This window comes from Hemiscyllium ocellatum, chromosome 1 (genome assembly GCF_020745735.1).
Source record: "Hemiscyllium ocellatum isolate sHemOce1 chromosome 1, sHemOce1.pat.X.cur, whole genome shotgun sequence".
NCBI lineage: Eukaryota > Metazoa > Chordata > Chondrichthyes > Orectolobiformes > Hemiscylliidae > Hemiscyllium > Hemiscyllium ocellatum.
In genome coordinates, this window is record NC_083401.1 from 98,646,166 (window position 1) to 98,668,738 (window position 22,573).

Genomic DNA, 22,573 nt, shown 5'->3' on the forward strand with positions numbered 1-22,573 from the left:
GATGAGGGGCCCCATTGATGTTATGGGAGGAAAGAGAAGAGGTAAGAGCAGAAGTGTGGGAAATGGGACAGATATGGCTCAGGGTTCTGTGGACCATGATATTGGGGAAATTACTTTCTACTTTTACAAGAATGGCTGAAGCACAGGAGCTTTGCATTTACATAAATAGGAATAGCTAGGATTGTTCTTATAGCAGAGCAGGTTTGATGGAGGTGTTGAAAATCCAAGGTTTTGGAAAGAATAAGTTATAGAGAAACTTTTGGTAGTGACTAAAACATGTATAAGCAAATCGTAACAGGTATAAGATGACTGGCAAAAGATCCAAAGGTACAAGAGAGCTTTAAATATTACACCCTTATTCTGAGAAAATGCATAAGTGAGTGGAGATGCACTTGGCTGAGTGACAATAAATAGAAAAGTGGCTGTACAGTAACGGGAATTATAACTTTATATGATTTTGAAGCAAAAGTTCAACATTTGGATCCCAAGCTTGCTTTCTAAGTCTGTGATGTGGTTGGAGCTGGCTAGGCCAGCATTTATTACCCCATTCTAAATGCCCTAGAGAAAGTGATGGCTCGCTTTCTTCTTGAACAGCTTTAGTTCTTGGAGTATTCATTCATAAAGGGAATTCCAAGATTTTGATCTGATGATTGAGAAGAAACTGTGATATTATTCCAAATTAGGATGGTGAGTAACTTGGAGCAGAACTTGCAAATGGTGTTATCATCAAGTATCTGCTGCCCTTGTCCTATGTGCTAGAATGGTTTGGAAGTTGCAGTTGAAGGAGCTTTGGTTTGTTGTTGCTGTTGTAGAAGTATTGTTTGATAACGTTGTGGATGATCCTTCCATCACTTTGATGATTGTAGGCTTATAAGGTGGCTTCCAGGTAAAGTAATATGTTTTACGTACCAGTCATGCCTAGGCAGTTTTCAACATTGTTGGATAGATGCTAGTCTTCTACTGCAGTGGAACCACTTGGCTAGGAGCACAGCAAGTTAGCACAGGTCTTCAGTACTATAACTGGAATGTTGCTGGTCCCACAGCTTTTTCAGCACCCAGTGACTCCCACCTATTTCTTCATATTGTACATAGTGAATTGAATAGTTTGAAGACTGATATCTATGCCAGGGACCTCAAGAAGGTGACAAAAATGAGTCATTCACTTGACATTTCCATCTGAAGTTGTTGCAAAAATGTCATGGAATATTTTAAACTCCTCCTTTAACATCGTCTTTTTATTTCAAATGCCAACCAGCCTTTATTTTGCATGGGCGGGTAGATCATCTCAACAGTTAACCCAGGGGAACTCTTCAACAATGTAGAGTTTCAAGTCCTCCAGTGGTCCGTTGTCTGGACTTAACCCACAAAAGAAAACAAGTTTTAGATGTCCACCTCATCAAGACCAGTCAGGATTGTAAGTTTGACAAACAAATTGTCCCTTGCTCTTCTAAACTGCAATGAAAAGCAAGCCCAGTCTGTCCAACCTATCTGAAGACATCCTGCTCATTCCATGTATCGATCCAGTGAATCTCCTTTGAACTACCTCCGTTGCATTTAGATCTTTCTTTCAATGGGGAGATCAAAACAGTGTATAGTATTCAAGATGTGCTGTTATCAACGCCTGTATAATTTAAAGATAACATAAAACTATAGATATAGGAATAGAAGTAGGCTGTTTGGCCTTTTGAGTCTGTTCTGCCATTCCATGAGATCGTGCTGATTTGATAATCTTCTCAATTTTCCTGCTGTTTACTGATTTAAAAATATGGCTAACTTGGCCTTGAATAAACTTAATGATCTAGCCTTGGTGACTGTCTATTCACAAGTTGACTGGGTTCTGAAGAATGGAATTCCTCCTCTTCTGTCTGAAATTGCACCTTTTTTTATGAGATTGTCCATTTGATCTGAGATCCTCACAAGGGTAAACAGTTTCAGCATTTACCCTGTCAAGCCCCCTAAGAATCTTTATAAATCTTACTCAAGTTGCCTTTCATTCTTCTAAACTCCATTGAGTACAGGCCCAACACACTTAACCTCACTCCATAAGATGATTCCTTCGATAAGGGAATCAAAACTGTTAGACCATGAGACTATAGGTACAGGAGCAGAATTCGATTATTTAGACCATTTTGAGTTTGCTCTGACATGTAATCATGGCTGGTATGTTACTCCACCCCATTCTCCTGCCTTCTATTTGATTCTCTTACTAATCAAGAACCTGTTTTACATACACCCAATTACTTGGTCTCCACAGCCCAATGTGGCAATGAGTTCCACAGAGCTACCACCTCTGTTGAGGAAATTCCTCTTTACCTCTGGTCTAAAGGGTTATCCCTTCGCCCTTTTTCCTTCTAAACATTATCAAGCACAGATCCAGAGTCCTCAACCACTCCTCATATGACAAGCCTTTATCCCTGGCATCTTTCCTTTAAATCTCCTCTGGACCCCCTCCAAGACAAGCATGTTTTTTCTTATATATGGAGCTCAACACTGCTCTCAATAATCCAAATGCACTTTGGCCAGAGACTTAAACAGTTTTCAGCAATACATCACTGCTCTTATTCTTCTAGACCTCTTAACATGAATGCCCACATTATATTTGCTTTCCTAACCACCAACTGAACCTGCATGTTAACCTTGAGAATCCTAAACAATGACTCCCAAATTCCTTTGTACTTCAGATTTCCAAAGCCTTTCCGGTTTAAAAAATAGTCTGCTCCTGTATTATTTCCCCCCACATTGTGTAACCTCTAACTTTCCCACATTGTATTTCATTAGCCACTTCATTTTCCTACTTGCCTAGCATGTCCAAGTCCTTCTGCAGCCTCCTTGTTTCCTCAACTCCATTTGTCCCTTTGTGTCATCTGCAAACTTAAAGCAACAATGCCCTCAGTTCCTTTGTCCATTTCTGTTAACGTATAACGTAAATAGTTGTGATCCCAACACTAACCCCTGCTGTCATCCTGAAAAAGACCCTTTATCCCTATTTTCTGCCTTCTGCCATTCAGCCAATCCTTTATCCAGATCAGTATTTTGCCGCTTATATGATGAGCTCTTATCTTATTTAGCAGCTTTTGGTGTAGCACCTTGTCCAAGACCTTCTGGCAATCCAAATAGATCATGTCTCTTAGTTCTCCTTCTCTAACTTGCTTGTTACGACCTGACCAAGAAAATAGATGAAAGTAGAGCTGTAGATGTTGTCTACACCTTATAGCCTTCAAGGTTCTGCATGGCAGACTATTTAGTAAAGTTGGATCACATGGGATCCAGGGAGAGCTAGCCAATTGGATGTATAATTGTCTTGACAATAGGAGACAGAGGGTGGTAGTGGAGGGTTGTTGTTCGGACTGGAGGCCTGTAACCAGCAATGTGCTGTAAGGATCAGTGCTAGGTTCACTGCTATTTGTTATTTATTTAAACTATTTGGATGAGCATAAAGGCGGCATGGGTAGTAAGTTTGCAGACGACGGCAAAATTCGTGGTAGAGTGAAAAGGGTTATCTGAGAATACAGTGAGATCAGTACGCTGAGGAGTAGCAGATGGAGTTTAATTTAGAAAAATGCAATTTGTGGCATTTGGTAAGGCATGACTTGCACAGTTAATGATAGGGCCTTGGGTCATGTTGAACAGAGACACCTTGGGGTGCAGGTACGTAGTTCTCCGGAAGTGGCATCACGTGTAAATAGGATGGTGAAGAAGGTGTTTGGCACACTTGTCTTAATTATTCAGAGCATTGAGTTTAGGAGTTGGGCCGTCATGTACTAGATATTGATGAGGCCACATTTGGAGTATTGTATACAGTTTTGGTTGCCATGCTATAGGCAGGATGTTATTTAACTGGAAATGTGCAAAAGAGACTTACAAGGATGTTACCAACTCTGCAGGGTTTGAGTTATAGGGAGGGGCTGAATAGGTTAGGACTTTTTTTTTCCCCAGAGCGTAGCAAGCTGATTGGTAAGTTTCCGGTACTCTGACTCCCTCCCCTGACTCTAGTAATTCCTGAAATATCATCATGTGGTGAATTGCCAAGGGGAGCCCAAAGGTAGAGGGCACAGATTTTAGGTGAGAGGGAAAGATTTAAAAGGGACTGGAGGGGCAACACTTTTGCACAGAGTATGGTGCACAGGTGGAATAAACTGCCAGAGGAATTGGTAGAGATGAGTACAATTGCAACATTTAAAAGATAAGACCAAGCATAGCAAAGTTCCAGAGAGATATGGGACGAGTTCAGTTTAGGAAACCTGGTCAGCGTGGGCAAGTTGGCCTGAAGAGTCTGTTTCTGTGCTGTGAGTCCATGACTTCCCCTCGATGAAGCCGTGCTGACTCCGCCCTGTTTTACCATGCATTTCCAAGCACTCTGCAATCTCCTCATTAATGGACTCTTAAAAATCTTACCAACAACCCAGGTCAGGCTAACTGGTCTATGATGTTCTGTCTTCTGCCTCCCTTACTTCGTAAACAGAAGTGTTACATCAGCTGCTTTCCGGTACTCTGACTCCCTCCCCTGACTCGAGTAATTCCTGAAATATCATCATGCCATCACAGTCTCCTCAGCTATCTCCTTCAGAACTCTGTAGTCTTTATAGTCTGGGTCACTTATCTACTTCAGACCCCTCCGCTTTCCTAGCACCACCACCTTAATGATGGCTGCTACACTGACCCCTACCTGTTGACTCTCTTGAAGTTCTGGTATGTTGCTGGTGTCTTCCACTGTGAAAATGTAATGGAAAGTACATATTCAGTTCCTCTGCCATCCTTTGAAACCCTTTAATACTTCTCCAGCCCTGTTTTCCAGTGCTCCACTGTCCACTCTTGCCTCTCTCTAACCTTTTTTGATATCTGAAAAAACTCTTGCAATCTTTATTTATGTTACTAGTTAGCTTACTCTCTCATTTCATCATCTTGGCACCCCAACCCAACTGCTTTCTTAATTATTCTCTGCTGATATTGAAAGGCTTCCTAATCCTCTCTTCCACTAATCTTCATATTTTATGCTTTTTCCTTTGCATTTATGCTGTCCTTGACTTTGCTTGAGTAATAGTTGCCTTATCCTCCTTTTAATATGTCTCACTTCATAGTATTCTAGGTATGGCTTAAGTGGTGCCTTGGATAATTTTAGCAAGAGTCTGTTTTTACACTCTATTTTCTTTTGAAATGAGTTTTCGGGATCTGACATAAGTAATGAAGAAACTCCTCTGGCTCAAAACCATTTTGGCCAGTTTTCTGGGGATCGGGAGTGCAAGGGAGAGACTGAGTAAGGATGCACTCAGAGCCGAGAAGATCAAACATTGACTGAAGCAGTTTGTGGGAGTCTTGGCAGTAGGGGAGATAGTGTGACATAATGAGCTATTCCTCGGGTGAGTGATGAGCAACAGCAAGAATTCAACAGTACAGACTTGCAGGCCAAAATTTGGTATGCAAAGATTAAATCATTTGGAAGAATGACTAGTTCTGAATAATAACAAAGATATTTTGACCCTTAAGGCCAGGAATCCTCAGACTGCCCTCCATTAAACCTTGGAATTCATTGTACAAAAATTAGAGTAAGAGACCAGAATTGTGCTACATTTTGCTACAATGGAAAAAAGATTACAAACACCTTGTACACAATTTGCAAATATTACGATTCTTTGCTAAGCTTATACTCGATAAATTTATGCGCCGCTTCGCAATCTGTTCCAGTCTATCTACAACACTGGCATTAACATGAAAAATTGACTCTGTGTGCTGTATGCAAAAAGTCGAGCAACTTCAACCTGCCATTTGCCATCACATCGCTCTATTCTTAATCATCAGTGAAGTGATGGAATTGGTTATTAACAGGATTAAGATGCAGCACTTAGCAATAACCTGCTCGCTGAAGGTTGATTTGGATTCTTCTGGGGCCTGTCAACTTATGACCTCATTACATGTCAGTTCAAACATTGAGAAAAGAACTGAGCTGCAAAGAGTAGGAGATTAACTGCCTTTATCAAGGTTGCGTTTGACTGAGTGTGGCATCAAGGTGCTCTAGAAATATTGGATTCCATGGGCATTGGGGAAAAAAGTGTTCGCTGGTTAGAGTCATACCCAGCACACAAAAGAAGGTGGTTGTTGGAGGTCAGTCATCTGAGCTCCAGAAGATCTCTGTGGGAGTTCTTTCAAGGTAGTGTCTTAGGGCCAACCATCTTCAGCTTTATAATGAATGATTTTCCTTCCAATATCAGAAGTGGGATGTTGGCTCATGATTGCACAGTTGTCATGTAATGTACATGTTATGATTATTTTATAATGTTATGTACCATTCATGTCCTTGCAGATACCTAAGCATTCTATGTTTAAATTTGGCAGTACAGGACAATATCTAAGCTTGGGCTGACAGTTACCAAGATAGCCTTCTCACCAAACAAGTGTCATAGAATGACAATCTCCAATAAGAGAGAAAATAACCATCATCTTTGATTTTCCTTGACATTACCATCACTGAAATTCCCACTATCAACATTTTGGAACTTAGCATTGATCGGAAATTGAACTGGACTAGCCACATAAATTCTACAGCAACATAAGCAGGTCAGAGAGGAACCATGCAGCGGGTAACTCATCTCTGACTCCATAAATCCTTTCTACTGTCTACAGACCAAGTCAGAAATGTCCTGGATTATTCCCCATGTGCTTGGATGGCTGCTTGCTTGAATAACACTCAAAGTTTGACACCATTCAGGACAAAATGACTCACTTGATTGGCAATACGTACACAAAAATCCATTCTCTGTGCTACAGATGCACAGTGGTAGCAATGAGCCATCTACAAGATGCACTGCAGAAATTTCCAAGATTTCTTAGATAGAGTCTTCCAAACCCACAACCATTACTATCCAGAAAGGAAAGGGCAGCAACTATATAGGGATCCTACTGTCTGCAAGTTCTCTCCAAGTCATATACCATTCTAATTTAGATAAATATTGCTGCTGCTTCAGTGTTAATGGGCAATGACCTGTGACTTAGAGTCAATAGAGTCAGAGAGATATGCAGCACGGAAACAGACCCTTCGGTCCAACTCGTCCTTGCCGACCAGATATCCCAATCCAATCTAGTCCCACTTGCCAGCAACTTGCCCATATCCCTCCAAACCTTTCCTATTCATATACCCATCCAGATGCCTTTTACAATGTTGCAATTGTACTAGCCTCTATCACATCCTCTGGCAGCTCATTCCATACCCGTACATCCCTATGTGTGAAAAAGTTGCCCCTTAGGTCTCTTTTATATCTTTCCCCTCTCACCCTAAACCTATGATCTCTAGTTCTGGACTCCCCCACCCCAGGGAAAAGACTTTGTCCATTTATCCTATTCATGCCCCTTTATGATTTTATAAATCTCTATGAGATCATCCCTCAGCCTCTGACGCTCCAGGGAAAACAGCCCCAGCCTATTCAACATCTCCCTATAGCTCAAATCCTCCAACGCTGGCAACATCCTTGTAAATCTTTTCTGAACCCTTTCAAGTTTCACAACATCTTTCTGATAGGAAGGAGACCAGAATTGCACACAATATTCCAACAGTGACCTAACCAATGTCCCGTATAGCCGCAACATAACCTCCCAACTCCTGTACTCAATACTCTGACCAATAAAGGAAAGCATACCAAATGCCGAGTCATCAGAGTGCATTGAAGACATTGATGTTTCAGAATATAGTTACAGAGAAGAAAATGTGCACACATGTTGGTCATTTACTTGAGTTTGAAATGTGAGATCATCTTATACATTTGGATACAAGACACTGCTCCTGGAAAGTCCAGTTGTTTCTTTCAAGGAGAAACAATCCTTTTTAGAAGTTCAGCAAATGGACAACTTTATTTAACAGCATCTGCCAAGGAGGTGCATGAATACAAATGCAGTCATGAATGACTATGTTACTTCATGGATAGCTGGATTACTACTGGGAAGGAAGAAAATTGCATCTACTGGATACTGCAAGCCAGAACAGTGATTTGGAATCTGAGATATCCAGATTTTGGAGTTAGAAAATAATCTTATGAAATAGATTGGAGATTCAAAACAGAAGTTCAACAGTGTGGAAAGAATAGTAAGTTGAACTTGGAACAGTCTGAGAAAACACATCAAATTTTAGAAACAGTCCACTAAGAGGATAGTTCAACAACTGGGAGCAACTGGCCAAAAAGCTAGCCAAAAAGAAATGGAGACACTTTAGTCCCAATGGATCAAGCCAATATTGAATGTTCTAACATTATTAATTTTTGCAAAGGTCTGCTGGAGTTTGCAGTTGAAGCTTATAAGCAAGCCATGGAAACACTCCAGGTTGCTTTGAGTGAAAAAACAAAATCCCAAATGACAAAGGCCGCTACAATACTTTTGAGGAATACTTTGCAAAAGCTTAAATTTGGCACCAATTGGAATTTGATCATGTTAAGTGTAAAAAGCTTCGCAAATGTCTACTTAATCAAAAGACACTGCTGAGTAGCAATTCCTGCATGACCTGTACAGAGACAGTCAGTGGGTGGGTGGACAGGAGAAACAAAGGTAATTCCCTTTACAACCATGACCCCAGAGCTCCTGTGAAAGCAGCTATATCATAGTTACCTCAGAACACGTGGAATGGGCACCTGAGTTTGTAGGGCTCCAAGTATGATATCCTTTTACCAGCCTCTGCATCTAGTTACATTCAATTAAACTTGTTCCTGTTCGCTCATGTGTAGATCTCAGATGACTGCAGTAGCAACTTTTTTACTTGGCAAGCTGGCATTGAGATGTTAGAGTAAATCTGGAAGTGCTCATCAACTGCATGATTCCTAAGAATTTTGGGGACTTCACATTCTGTAAGGAACAAGGAGTCACTGACAGAAACTTGTGGATGTCTGGGTTTAACTGTCTGTGAAAACTGGATATTGTTTGTTTCATAGGGTGATGGAGGAGAATCACAACATCTTGATGGTTGCAGTTATCCTTGTTTGCCCAAGACAATGAGAACAGGAATTTGCATTGGCCTGATCTTGAGAAATTCACGTCAGGTCCTTTGAAAATCATTTGAGAAGTTACTTTGATACCAGAAACGATATGCTAATTTATGCACTTAAATGGGCCAAAATAAACATTGAACCTAAAGATTTCAGACTAACTGCTAGTTACTGTAGCTGCTTTATGGAGTAAAATTGCTGCAGAAGACTATGCCAGTCTGAAGAACACCAAAAATACTGTTTAAAACTATCAGTTATGTTACAAACTGGATGGATGAAATACCTATGAATTCTGATAGGAGTAACAATCAAGTTCTTTAAGATCATTTAGAAAAGAATAAAAATTCAGTTCAGTGAATGGAATGGAAAATGATATGTTGTGGAGGGGCATGTATGAAACCAGAGGGGTTACGTCTGATCCAGTCTTGCATCATTGTGATATTTCCATGGCCAAAAGAAAAACTGGGCATGAATTTGAATAACTATGCATCAGATGCTGAAGACAATAATTTTGATGGTTTTTAAGATGTCGTGGTTGTGTTTCAAATTATCATTCTGGTGTATTGATTTTCCTTCAAATTACTAGTGGTGTTTTTTTCACATTTCAAAGTGCTGCTACTGACCCCATGCCAGCAATTATATTTTATACCCTATATTCAAGTTGACCCTATTTTTTTGGGAAGGATTTTTTAGAAGCTTAAAAGTCAACTTGTGTTCCAAAGTCAGTAATGATTGTAGGTGGAGAGCTATCTAAAAAGAACAAAACTTCTGACTTTAAATGACTTTTTCTTAGATCTGTACATTTTATAATCTGTGTCCTAATGCCTTACATATAGCTATAAAATATCTTTGTGTACATATTATTGTGAAATCACCTGTCTATTTTCATACTTAATGCATTAAATGATATTGAGAAGTTTTACAGTTATCATTAATACTTAATTTATCTGATTGTTATTTATGCAACTTGTCAACAGAGCTGTCATCATTGAAAAAATTTGAAGAAATTCGTAAGGCCAATCAGGCTGCAGCCCAAAGGTTTGCGAATGAGGACACTTCTTCTGAAGAAGAAGGAGAAGAGGATTTTGAGGGTCAGCAAGGGAAAATTGTTGCAACAACATTTACAGCATATTCTAGTCATATAGGTAATATAATTTGTAACTTCAGTACTGGTTTGTAAACGTAATGCATTGAAAGGCATTGGAAGCCCATTATGTATATTGTTCGGTATATCATGAATTCACATAAAGCATTGGGCTCTTGTGGCTTCCTAAAGAGTTAAATGTTTACTGTGAAAGTGCTTTCAAAAAGTACACCTTTTGTTTTGCATCGATCAGGTTAATTCAAAAGGAAACCAATGTTATGGAAAGCTGAAGTTTATGCTGTGAGAGAAGGAAGTGGTTAGCAAGTGTACTCTGATTTATAGAAGCATTGCTTTGGAAATTGGGAAGTTAATGATTAACAGTAAACTGCATACTTTAGGTTTTAAACCAATAACTCTCCCTTCAGGCGTTACTGATGTTAGTTGTCCCCTTAGATTGGTATTTTTGCAAAATTGTTTGGTGAGTGCAAGATGAAAAGCTTCAGGAAAATTTATCTATATTTAACAATAGTCAACTTCTGTACATTTATTTTCATTTTTAATAACAAATATCCTTACCGACAGTTCAGCTATAATATGATTTCACTTTTTTTGAATTCCAATATCTGGGTAATAATGGACTTCTACTTTATAACTTAGCATAAAACAGAAATTGTGAAACTGCTTTGTGCTCACTAGAAATGTAACGAATCCTAAAATCTAATTCATGTACTTGCATTCTGGGTTGAGTACAGTTGATGTTAATGACATTTGAAACCAATGGATTAACTATACCTCAATTAAATTTCTAAATCTGAGGTCTGAAAACATAATGATCAAATTTAGTAATGAGTTTAGATTTACACAATGTGATACTTTAGTAACTAGAATATCACTGACCTTTTTATTTAATTTCTGTTGTGTGGTTTTGCTGGCAATGCCACCTACAAAAATTCTCCCAGTTGAATATTTCTTCCCCTAAACACAACTAATAAATTATGCAAAATGATTATATAAATAAAGGTAAATCAGACTTCTGTTGCTTGCTTAAATTGATTGAATAGATTGTACTTCAGTGTAATTTCTCATCAAATGGGATGACAATTCAATTAATATGTGTAAGTTCAAACTATCTTTAATTTTTTGACCTTGTACTTACCTTTTTGAATCAGATTAAACAGTAGGTCGACAGAGGCAAACACAAAAACAAGTACAAATGTGATAATGAAATTCTTCCAGTCTTAGTATGGAGATTGTCGAAGTAGAGTTAAGGCTCGTTAATGTTGAAATTAACATACTCCCTGGCAATTTTGAAAGGCAAATCTGATATTAAACAATGGTTTTGGTATCACCCTGTTGTGTGTCCTGTGCTTAATGGACTCAAAATCAAGAAATTATTAGAAATTGACCCTAAATCTCCTATAATGGGGGTAGTGATGATGAAACTAGAGAAAAATTCTATGACGTAGTCGAAGCCAATTGATTGATAAGAGGACAATCCCATAGTTTTCAGCTGGATTGTGTAGGAACAGTTAAATAGAGAAAATAAAACAAGCGTGGGTCATTACAGACCTTTTTTAAATAAAAAAAACCGTCATTAAACAAACCTGAGAACTATCAATGTGGAAATAATCGAGTAAATGGCACCCAAAGCAATTTCAGAAGGAATAGATTTCATTGGACAGGTGTGTTGTTCAAATGTTGGAAGGTTGTACAGGATCTTATTCAGGAACTTAGATTTAGATTTATATGAAACTTGAAGATGAGTAAGAAATTGGCTGCAAGAGGAGACAGTAGCTGATACACACATATGGAAGTGGTTTCAAGATTGTGTCCTGAACAGAGTACCAAGGATTGGAGCTGGCTCTCTAATTTCCAGTCATCATAGCTGACCTGTTATCAATTTATAATAAGTAGCAAACCATTTTGATGCAGTAGAGTGATGAAACAGCAAAGAGTTGTTGAATGACTGAAATGTTTGGAAGTAAATGACGGATCTGGGTAGAGTGAATAACCTAGGTCTTTTTGTGAGGGTGGAGTGTCCAAAGCTAGAGGACATCAGTTTAAGTGAGAGGGGAAACATTTAAAAAGGACTGAAGGTTAACTTTTATGCATAGAGGGTAGTGCGCGTATGGGACAAGCAATCAGAGGAAGTGATAGAGGCAGGTACAATTACAACATGTAAAAGGCATCTAGATGGGAATATAAATAGGATGGGTTCAGATGGATATGGGTTAAATACTGGCAAATGGGACGAGGTCAAATTGTGGTGTCTGGTTGGTGCGCACGAGTTGGATTGAAGGGTCTATTTCCATGCTGTATATCTTTTTCTCCAAATGGTCATGGATTATGTTAAAAATAAAACAATGCAAAGTCATTGGAGGAAAAAAAATGAGGTATTTTATAGAGATGTAGAGCATGGAAACAGACCATTTGGTCCAACTTGTCCATGCCAGCCAGATATCCTAAATTAATCTAATCCCATTTGCCAGTACTTTGCCCATATCCCTGTCAGCCCTTCCTATTGGTATACCCATCCAGATGATTTTTAAATGTTGCAATTGTACCAGCTTCCACCGGTCCCTCTGGCAGCTCATTCCATACACTCACGACTCTGTGTGAAAAGGTTGTCCCTTGGGTCTCTTTTATATCTTTCCTCTCACCCAAACTCTTTGCCCTCTTGTTCTGGACTCTCCCACCCCAGAGAAAAGACCTTGTCTTTTTACCCTATCCATGCCTCTTTTGATTTTATAAACCTTTATAAGATCACCCCTCAGTCTCTGACACTCCATGGAAAACAGCTCCAGCCCATTCAACCTCTTCCTGTAGCTCCAACCCTGGCAACGTCCTTCTAAATCTTTTCTGAACCTTGATCAAGTTTCACAACCTCCTTCCTATTAGAGGGAAATCAGAATTGCTTGCAGTATTCCAAAAGTGGCCTAACCAGCGTCCTGTACAGCTGCAACATGATCTCCCAACTCTTATACCCAATGCTCTGAATAAAGGAAACCATACCAAATGCCACCTTCATTATCTTATCTACTGTTGACTCAACTTCCAAGGAACTATGAACCTGCACTCCAAGGTCTCTTTGTTCAGCAACACTTCCCAGGACCTTACCATTAAGTGTAGAAGTCCTGTCCCAATTTGCCTTTCCAAAGTAAGCACCTCACATTTATATAAATTAAACACCATCTGCCACTCCTCAGCCCATTGGCCCATCTAATCAAGATCCCATTATAATCTGAGGTACCTTCTTTTGCTGTCCACTACGCCTCCAATTTTGGTGTCATCTGCAAACTTACTATACCTCCTATGTTCACATCCAAATCACTTACATAAATGATGAAAAGCAGTGGACCCAGCAGCAATCCTTGTGGCACACCACTAGTCACAGGCTTCCAGTCTGAAAAGCAACTCTCTACCACCACCCTCTGTTTTCTACCTTTGAGCCAGTTCTGTATCCTAATGGCTAATTCTCCCTGGATTCCATGTGATCTAATCTTGCTAACTCCTCTATAATGAGGAAACTTGTCGAACGCTTGACTGAAGTCCACATAGATCATGTTCACTGCTTTGCCCTCGTCAATCCTCTTTGTTGATTCTTCAAAAAACTCAATCAAATTTGTGAGACTTGATTTCCTATGCACACAGCCATGTTGACTATCCCTAATCAGTCCTTGCCTTTCCTGTCCCTCAGGATTCCCTCCAACAATTTGCCCACCACTGACATCAGGTCTATAGTTTCCTGGCTTGTCCTGACCACCCTTCTTAAACAGTGGCACCATGTTAGTCAACCTCCAGTTTTCCAGCACCTCATCTGTGACTATTGATGTTACAAATATCTCTGCAAGGGGTCCAGCAATCACTCCCCTAGCTTTCCACGACTTCTATGGTACACCTGATCAGGTCCTGGGGATTTATCTGCTTTTATGCGTTTCAAGATATCTAGCACTTCCTCCTCTGTATTGGATATTTTTCAAGATGTCACCATCTATTTCCCTCCACTCTATCTTCCATGTCCTTTTCCACAGTAAACACTGATGCAAAATACTCGTTTGGTATCACCCTCATCTTCTCCGGTTCCACACAAAGGTTGCCTTGCTGATCTTTGAGGGGCCCTATTCTCTCCCTAGTTACCCTTTTTGTCCTTAATGTATTTGTGAAAGCCCTTTGGATTCTCCTTAACTCTATTTGCCAAAGCTATCTCATGTCCTCTTTTTGCCCTCCTGATTATCCCTCTTAAATATACTCGTACTGCCTTTATACTTTTCTGAGGATTCATTTGATCTATCTTGTCTATACCTAACGTATGCTTCCTTCTTTCTCTTAACCAAACCCTCAATTTCTTTAGTTATCCAGCATTCCCTACAGCTACCAGCCTTTTCTTTAACCCTAACAGGAATATATTGTCTCCGGATTCTCGTTATCTCATTTCTGAAGGCTTCCCATTTTCCAGCCATCCCTTTACCTGCGAACATCTGCCCCTAATCAGCTTTTGAAAGTTCTTGCCTAATACCGTCAAAATTAGCCTTCCTCCAATTTAGAACTTCAACTTTTAGATCTGGTCTATCCTTTTCCACCACTATTTTAAAACTAATAGGATTATGGTCACTGGCCCCAAAGTACTCCCCCACTGACACCTCAGTCACCTGCCCTGCCTTATTTCCCAAGAGTAGGTCAAGTTTTGCACCTTCTCTAGTATGTACATCCACATACTGAATCAGAAAATTTTCTTGTACACACTTAAGAAATTCTTCGCCATCTAAACCCTTAACTCTTATGGCAGTCCCAGTCTATGTTTGGAAAGTTAAATTCCCCTACCATAACCACCTTATTATTCTTACAGAGTACTGAGATCTCCTTACAAATTTGTTTCTCACTTTCCCTCTGACTATTGGGGTGGGGGGTGTCTATAGTATAATCCCAATAAGGTAATCATCCATTTCTCATTTCTCAGATCCACCCAAATAACTTCCCTGGATGTATTCCCAGAAACTTTCTCCCTAAGTACATCTGTAATGCTATCCCTTATCAAAAATGCCTCTCCACCTCCTTTCTTGTCCCCCTTTCTATCCTTCCGGCAGCATTTGTATCCTGGAACATTAAGCTGCCAGTTCTGTCCATTCTTGATCTACGTCTCTGCAATTGCTATGATATCCCAGTCCCATGTTCCTAACCAATTCCTGAGTTCATCTGCCTTCCCTGTTGGGCCTTGTGCATTGAAATAAATGCAGTTTAATTTTTCAGTCCTGTCTCAATCTCTGCTTTGTTCTTGCCTGCCCTGACTGTTTGTTTGACTTGCTCCTTTTCCCAATTGTACCAGTCTAGGACTGATTTATTTGTTCACTACCTCCCTGAAACCCCACCCGTTTAAATCCTCCCAAGCAGCTCTAGCAAATCTCCCAGTCAGTATATTACTCCCCTTCCAATTCAGGCGCAATCCGTCCTTGTACAGGTCACTTCTCTCCCAGAAAAGATGCCAATGATCCAAAAATGTAAACCCTTCGCCTTGCACCAGCTCCTCAGCTATGCATTCATCTGCTCTATCTTCCTATTCCTACCCTCATTAGGTCGTGGCACTGGAAGTAATCCAGATATTACTGAATGTGTCCGAATAACCAGAGGAGAGTGAATGTCAAAAATAGGCTATGTCTAGACAATATCGAGAAGCAATTGACCAAATATGAGAAACCTTTTTTCTTGGCGAATTTTGAGAAGATTTATAGCTCAGGTTGAGGTTCTGGGTGTAGGTTTGCTTGCTGAGCTGGAAGGTTCACTTTCAGACGTTTCGTCACCATACTAGGTAACATCTTCAGTGAGCCTCCAGACAAAACACTGCTGATTCCTGCTCTCAGTTTATGTTTGGGTTGGTGATGTCATTTCCTGTTCTTTTTCTCAAGGGGTGATAGATGGGGTCTAACTTGATGTGATTGTTAGTTCCGGCTGGAATGCCATGCATCTCGGAATTCTTGTAAGTCTCTGTTTGTTTGACTCTAGGCGGGATGTTTTGTTCCTCATCTGTATGTGTCCTTGCATACGAATGAGGAAGGACATCACTTCAACTGGGACAACACATCCGTCCTCAGGCAAGCCAAACAGACACACATGAGAATTCCTAAAAACATGGCATTCTAACTGGAACTCTGTCAACAAACACATTGCCTTGGACCTGATTTACCACCCCCTGAAAAAAATAATAGGAAATGATATCATCACAGGAAATGACATCACCAACCCAAAGAAACCCAATAATAGAAAAGCAGGAATCATCAGCAATACTTTGTCCGGAAGCTCGCTGAAGATGTTACCGAGTATGGTGACGAAACGTCTGAAAGTGAACCTTCTGTAGCTCAGCGAGCAAAACTACATTCAGAACTTTTTTTTCTCTATTGATGGAAGGATTGAGAAACAGTGCACAGATGTAAGGGTTTTCAAAAACATGTATCTGCTGACAGAAGTGATTTGGACAGTGTGCATTGGTTTTAATCACACAAGTGCATACAAATATTTCAGAATGGGGCACATGGCCAGTGGCTTAGTGATTTGAGGGAAGATTGGGACCTGGGAAAGATGGGGAGCAGAAGTGAAAAAGAGGCTTCTAGCCCTTGACCTTTTTTTTTGCTGATATCCATAGGTTTTTTTTAATATAGATATGTTAAAAACAGAAAAGATTAGCAAAGACAAATGTGGGTTCATTAGAAGCAAGGACAGAAAAATTTATCCTAGGAAAGAAATGACAGGGAAGCTAAATAAATGCTTTCTGCCTGCCTTTATAAAGGATGACACAGGAGATCTCAGTTGAATAATTCACTTTCAAGTGTGTTATGAGAGTGAGGAATTGAAAGAAATTAATAGTAAAGCAAAGTGTATTGGAATCCATGTAATAAGACTGTAACTTGAAAATTCCCAGGTACCTGATTGCCTTAAACTTGGAATGTTGAAAAGAGATGGCTACAGAATTGATGAATCCAGTGGTGATCATTCAAAATTCTCTTCATTCTGCAAAATTGTTGACCCATTCGAAGGTTGCATGTATCCCACTATTTAAGAAAGGAGGGACTGAGCAAACACAAACCTATTATGTCATTGGTGGAGAAAATACTGGAATCTATTAGAAAAGATTTGGTCAGTGGGTATTTTATTTAAAAAAAAGGCTGTTTGGGCAAAGTCAGTTTGGATTCATGAAGAGAAATCCAACTTTGACAAACAGTCTTTTGAGGATGTTTCTAGCGAGCTTGATAAGCAAGAACCAGTGGATATGGTGTATTTTGACTTTTGGAATTTCTTTGATCAACTGAATAAAATAAAAACAAATTGGCTTAGTCTTAATAGACTAGCATAGGTTGAGGATTGGCTAAGGGGCAGAAATCTGAATGTGAGAATAAATGGGTTGTTCTCAGGTTGACCGACTTCGATTAGCGAAATAGTGCTCTGACCCCAGTTGTTCATGGTCTATATCAATGATTTGGATATGTCAGTTAATGGCAGATTATAGTGAGAATTTAGAAGTTAGAATTCCTACAGTGTGGAAATTACGGTGTGGAAATAGGCCGTTCAGCCCAACAAGTCCATACCAACCCACCCAAACCCATTCCACTACCATACTTTATGCCTGACTAATAACCTATACTAGTTCTATTTAGCTTGGCCAATTAACCTAACCTGCACTTCTTCAGATTGTGGAAGGAAACCCACACAGATGCTGGAAGAATATGTAAACTCCACACAGACTGTCGCCCAAGGCGGGAATTGAACCTGGGTCCCTGGCATTATGATACAAAGTTTGATGTGAATGTGAGTTTTGAGGAGGATGCAAAGACGTTTCAAGGGAATTTAGAATCTGTCGGCAAGAGCATAGCAGGTAAAATATAATATAGATAAATGTGTGTTTATCCATTTTGGTAGAAAGAATGAGGGTGAAGAGTTTTTTTTCATTATTCTGCAAGCTACTTTGAAGGCAAGCAATATGTTAATTTGTTTAGAAAGAGGGTCTGCGCACAATAACAAAAAGGTCTTGCTGCAATTGTATAGAGTGCTAGTGAGATTGCCTTTAGAGAACTGTACAGTTAGATCCTTTTGTTTGAGAATGGATATACTTGCCATTGAGGGAGTGAAGGAGAAGTTTGCCAGACTAATTCATGGAATGGGGGACTATGCTATGCCGAGATATTGACAGGACCTTGCCTGTATTCATTGGCTTTTAGAAGAATGAAGGGTGAATTCATAGAAACTTACAAAATCCTTAAAGGGATTGAGTGAATAGAAGCAGAAAGACTTGTTTCTTCTAAGATTTAGAATCCCAGGGCACAGTTTCAGTCCCAAAGGCAAGACATTTGGGAGGAAGTCTTCACTGAAGGTGATGTATCTTGGAATTCTCTACCCCAGGGGCTAGAAAAGTTCAGTAATTAATTAACTTCAGGCCAGGAATTGATAAGGTTGTAGTTACTAATAACATTAAGGTACAGAGGAGCCTCGATTATCTGAATACCAATTATCTTAAAATCGGATTATCCAAAGGAAATCTTGAGGTCCCGACAGAAACATTACATCAAAGACATGTGTCCAGCACTGATTACGTCTTTTGTTTACAGTGATTAAAAGTGCTGCTGAGAACCGTCCTGGACTGATGGGAGTGCGGACACTGTCTCGAAATGACTGACCTCCCACCTTCTCTCTCTCCCTCTGTTCCCACACTCTCCCTGGAGTTCTATACAGGCGTATACCCTAAACACCACCCCCCCCCTTCCCCAGATAATCTCTCTAACATTGTCCTGTACAGGGCAAAGGTGGAACCTGTCAAAATATCACAGTAAAAAGTAGTGTGTGTGTCCATGTGCGTGCTATTTGGAGATTCTGATCCCCAACCCCCTTCCCCCCCCCCCCCCCCCCCCCCCAAAAAAAAGGGCAATAGCTGCAGCAGTCTTGTTGGTGTCCAGTCCGGCTGCCCTGGAGGGGGGCCAAATGGGGGCTGTGTGGGGGGCAGTGTTGGGGGCTGTTCAGCAGAGGGGGGGGGGGGGGGGGGAGTGGTGCAAGGTAGCCGCTAGCATGTGCATGCACGCTGTGCTGCTGCTAGTCTCCTGAACGGGGAGCAGATTTAATTGAAAACTTAGAACTCCAGTGGAAAGGCATTGAATTGATTAACCGAATAATCAATTATCTGAACGAAATAGTGCCCGTCCATCTCGTTCAGATAATCGAGGTTCCCCTGTGTATGGGGATAGCATGGGAATATAAAGTAGATAATCACCCATAATCTAGAATAGTGGAGGAAGCACAGGGATCTGAAGGGCCTACTCTTTCTCCTATCTCGCATGGCATCCTTTTAAAAGAAAATTGTATGAAAGTATGGAATGTAAAATGACATGAAGTTGAAGCTTTTTATCTTGCACTCATTAATGCAAGAAAATCAACTTTAGTAATTAAAAACAATTTGTATGGCATGAAAAGAGGGTACTGATTGGTGGAACAAAAGTTGCCGTGGAAGTGGGTAGGAACTGTTTAGATGTCCTAGTTAAAAATTTAAATTCAAACTGGAAACATTGACTCTGGTCAGGATATTGCCATGATGATGCAGTCTGGATTAGCTATCCTCATAGCCCTTTCCTCAGGACAAAGTGGTGTGTGGGCCTGTTTATGATAAAAGTTGGCTTCTAACAAATGAAAATGAACCTACTGTGAGATTGACTGACTGATAATCTTAAATTGGTTTCCAGTGTAAATCATAGTGCATTCTGGATAATATAGTAAATGCTGTCCAGTAGAGAAATCACATTTATCATATGCAATGCCCTGAGTTTTACAAGCGAGAGCTGGTTGAGCATGGTCAGCATGCTTTCCCTTGTGAACAGTCAAAGGGCCTTGTTTATTTTTGATGCAATTCCCCAGTTGTTAGGCCGTATAGCCTATGTATCAGGTGACACAACAGTACTGAAGTTCCAATATCTCATTTGTGTGATGGGAAGAACTTCTTTTTAGCTTGACAGCAGCATCCAGCAACCACTAGTGTGTTTATCGCAAAATAGCAGCGTGAAATGACTAGCATCATCCGTTAAAGTTTTTGAGGTAGCTTTCCCTCTAGGGTAATGATGGGTGCAATGGATATCTGTCGGAGCCGTAGTATGATCTATGCAATGTTCCTGAGTGATGATTTGATCCAGTGGCGCAGATGTGCTGTATTTTGGGATCAAGCCTAGTCATTAAGTAGAAGGCTAGGGCCTTATTCATGAACTTGCATATTGAACTGATGTTGGAACTGCAGTAATCCCTTTTGTGATTTATCAATTAGCACATTAAAGAAAGGGAACTGGTTTGACTGCTCCATTTCAGAGATGAATTTGTGTGCAGGATGGAGCCTAAGGTTTGTGAGAAAATTATTTTCATCTACCTATTTGAATGTTGTAAACTTTATCTAGTTGTCCCAAGTACACCAGGAGTGAGAGATTAGTGGTGATTCTTAAATACATTCTGCTCATGGAAATTAGTAAATATATTTGCTAGAGCTAGGCCTAAAGGCAATTCTGGCTATTTGGGTATATGTGTTGTTGAAACGTAACTTAATTGCATGTTTGGGTACGTTGATGAATTTAAAAAAAAAACCGTTCAGGCACCAGTGGTACATGTGTGTTGCCATAATGCAGTGACCTAGTGCAAACTCCCCAGTGGCTTCCTTGAGTGGAATGTTAGGGAATGCAATGTTGAAAGAGCACATGGACATGGTATTGCTACTGATATGTAGGTTTTCACAAAAAATGAAGATCCTTCACAATAAAAGGGGGAAAACTGATTTAAAAATGGTTGTAGTAGCTTGCCCAACCATTAGCCAATTCATGTCACATAGAACCAGTCAAAGACAAAATAGGGCATCGAGGGACATCACTTTCCATATCTTGGACAACCTGTATATGCATGTAGGCAGTGAAGATGAATCCTTTTAATTTACATTCACCATCTTTATAAGATCCAATGCGTGCCTCTAGAATTTTCCTTGAGTGTGCCAATGTGGTCACATGTTGTGGTACCTAAGGATATGGACTTGTCAGAAAACAGCATATACACTTACCTCTGCCAAGGCTTGGGAAAAATTATGTAGAAAATGCTGACTTGAGAAACTGTAGAATTTTTGCAAGTTGCTGTGTAAAAGTTTGAGTGGGCATCTTATCTGTAACTATATATATTGGAGTCAAAAAGTGTGGCGCTGGAAAAACACAGCAGGTCAGGGAGCATCCAAAGAGCAGGAAAGTCTGTTATTGGAGCAAGAATTGAAGCAAGTCAAATTCTGTAAACAAGTTGCAGAAGAATCTAAATTTACAATACCCACATGAGTGACCGATTTACATATATACATCTTCAATAAAAAGCATAATTTTAAAGCTTGAATAGTGTAAAATTAAGTTTCACATTGACTCCAGCAAAGAGTGACAGTCCATTCATTATCTTGGAATGTTGCTGATCTTTGCTCCAGTCTCATTTGTCTCTGCTTGAATCTTTTGACTTGCATTTACATTTATAATTGTTGGTATTGGTATGGAAGATTATTGTTATAATTTGTTTGCTGCATCTTAAAATTAGAAATGACAACTTAAAGTTGGAGAAAAATTTACATTTACATATGCAAGCGAGTGGGATATCCTACCCTGTTAGGAAGTAGGCATGCATTAAAAATCCAACATTTATAAAATATTTGATATGGATTAATCTTTATACTAGGTGAAGATTCTTCTAGAGAATTGGAACGTACAAAACAATATCTGAATGATGCATTTCAGTCAGGAGCTCAAACATGTCTCATCTGCATAGCCTCAGTGAAGAGGAATCAGGCTGTAAGTATTGAAGACATTTTGACAAAATAGTATTTTAGACTTAGTGTATATGCCACCTTGTGGTGAACCTGATAGTGTTAGGTCAGGGTTAATGTGGGCTTTGCTTTTTCCTTTTAACAAATTGATCAATTATTGCACTAGCTGAATTATAATTCTGTACTTACAGTTATTAGAAATTGAAAAACTGTTATCACAAGTTAAATGATCATCATTAAATGTTGTACTGTAAGACATGAACCTTTCGATAGATTTAAGATTGAGCTAATTTAGAAATAAGAGGTGATAGTATCATACCTTTTAAAATATTATGGAATTATGATACAAGTGTATGAGAGACTTTTTTATTGGCTTGAAAGTTCATATTTTGCATATACTGAGTATGTGGGTTGACCCACTTTTCTGCCATGATGTACAATATTCTTGTTTGTAGAGAGCCTCCACTTTACACCCCACATTAGATGGCTACCTTTATAACTTGAGTTCAAAAGATCAAGCAACTGACATGGGTGGAGCTGCAACCGTTCACTGATTGTATACATGCTCACATGGAGCAGACTCCACGTGGCTGAAGATGAAGATGGTGACCAGACATAGAAGTCAAAGCCCCCTCCGCCTGCCTAATTTTGGGAATCTTCAAAAATTGACTTTCTGCCAACACCTACACTAACAGTTGCTTCACAATCATGTTGCTTTTCTGCAATACTCTGCAA

The 22,573-nt window shown here is 39.7% G+C and overlaps 1 protein-coding gene across 1 annotated transcript in view; it reads left to right on the plus strand.

Annotated features, from left to right (window-relative positions):
* Nucleotides 1-22,573, plus strand: part of nfxl1 (nuclear transcription factor, X-box binding-like 1) — a 156,776-nt gene that overhangs the window by 1,746 nt on the left and 132,457 nt on the right. Inside the window, exons 2-3 of the mRNA XM_060830967.1 lie at nucleotides 9,938-10,105; nucleotides 21,751-21,863. Of these exons, the coding sequence (XP_060686950.1) occupies nucleotides 9,938-10,105; nucleotides 21,751-21,863 (281 nt within the window). The remainder of the gene's footprint in view (nucleotides 1-9,937; nucleotides 10,106-21,750; nucleotides 21,864-22,573) is intronic.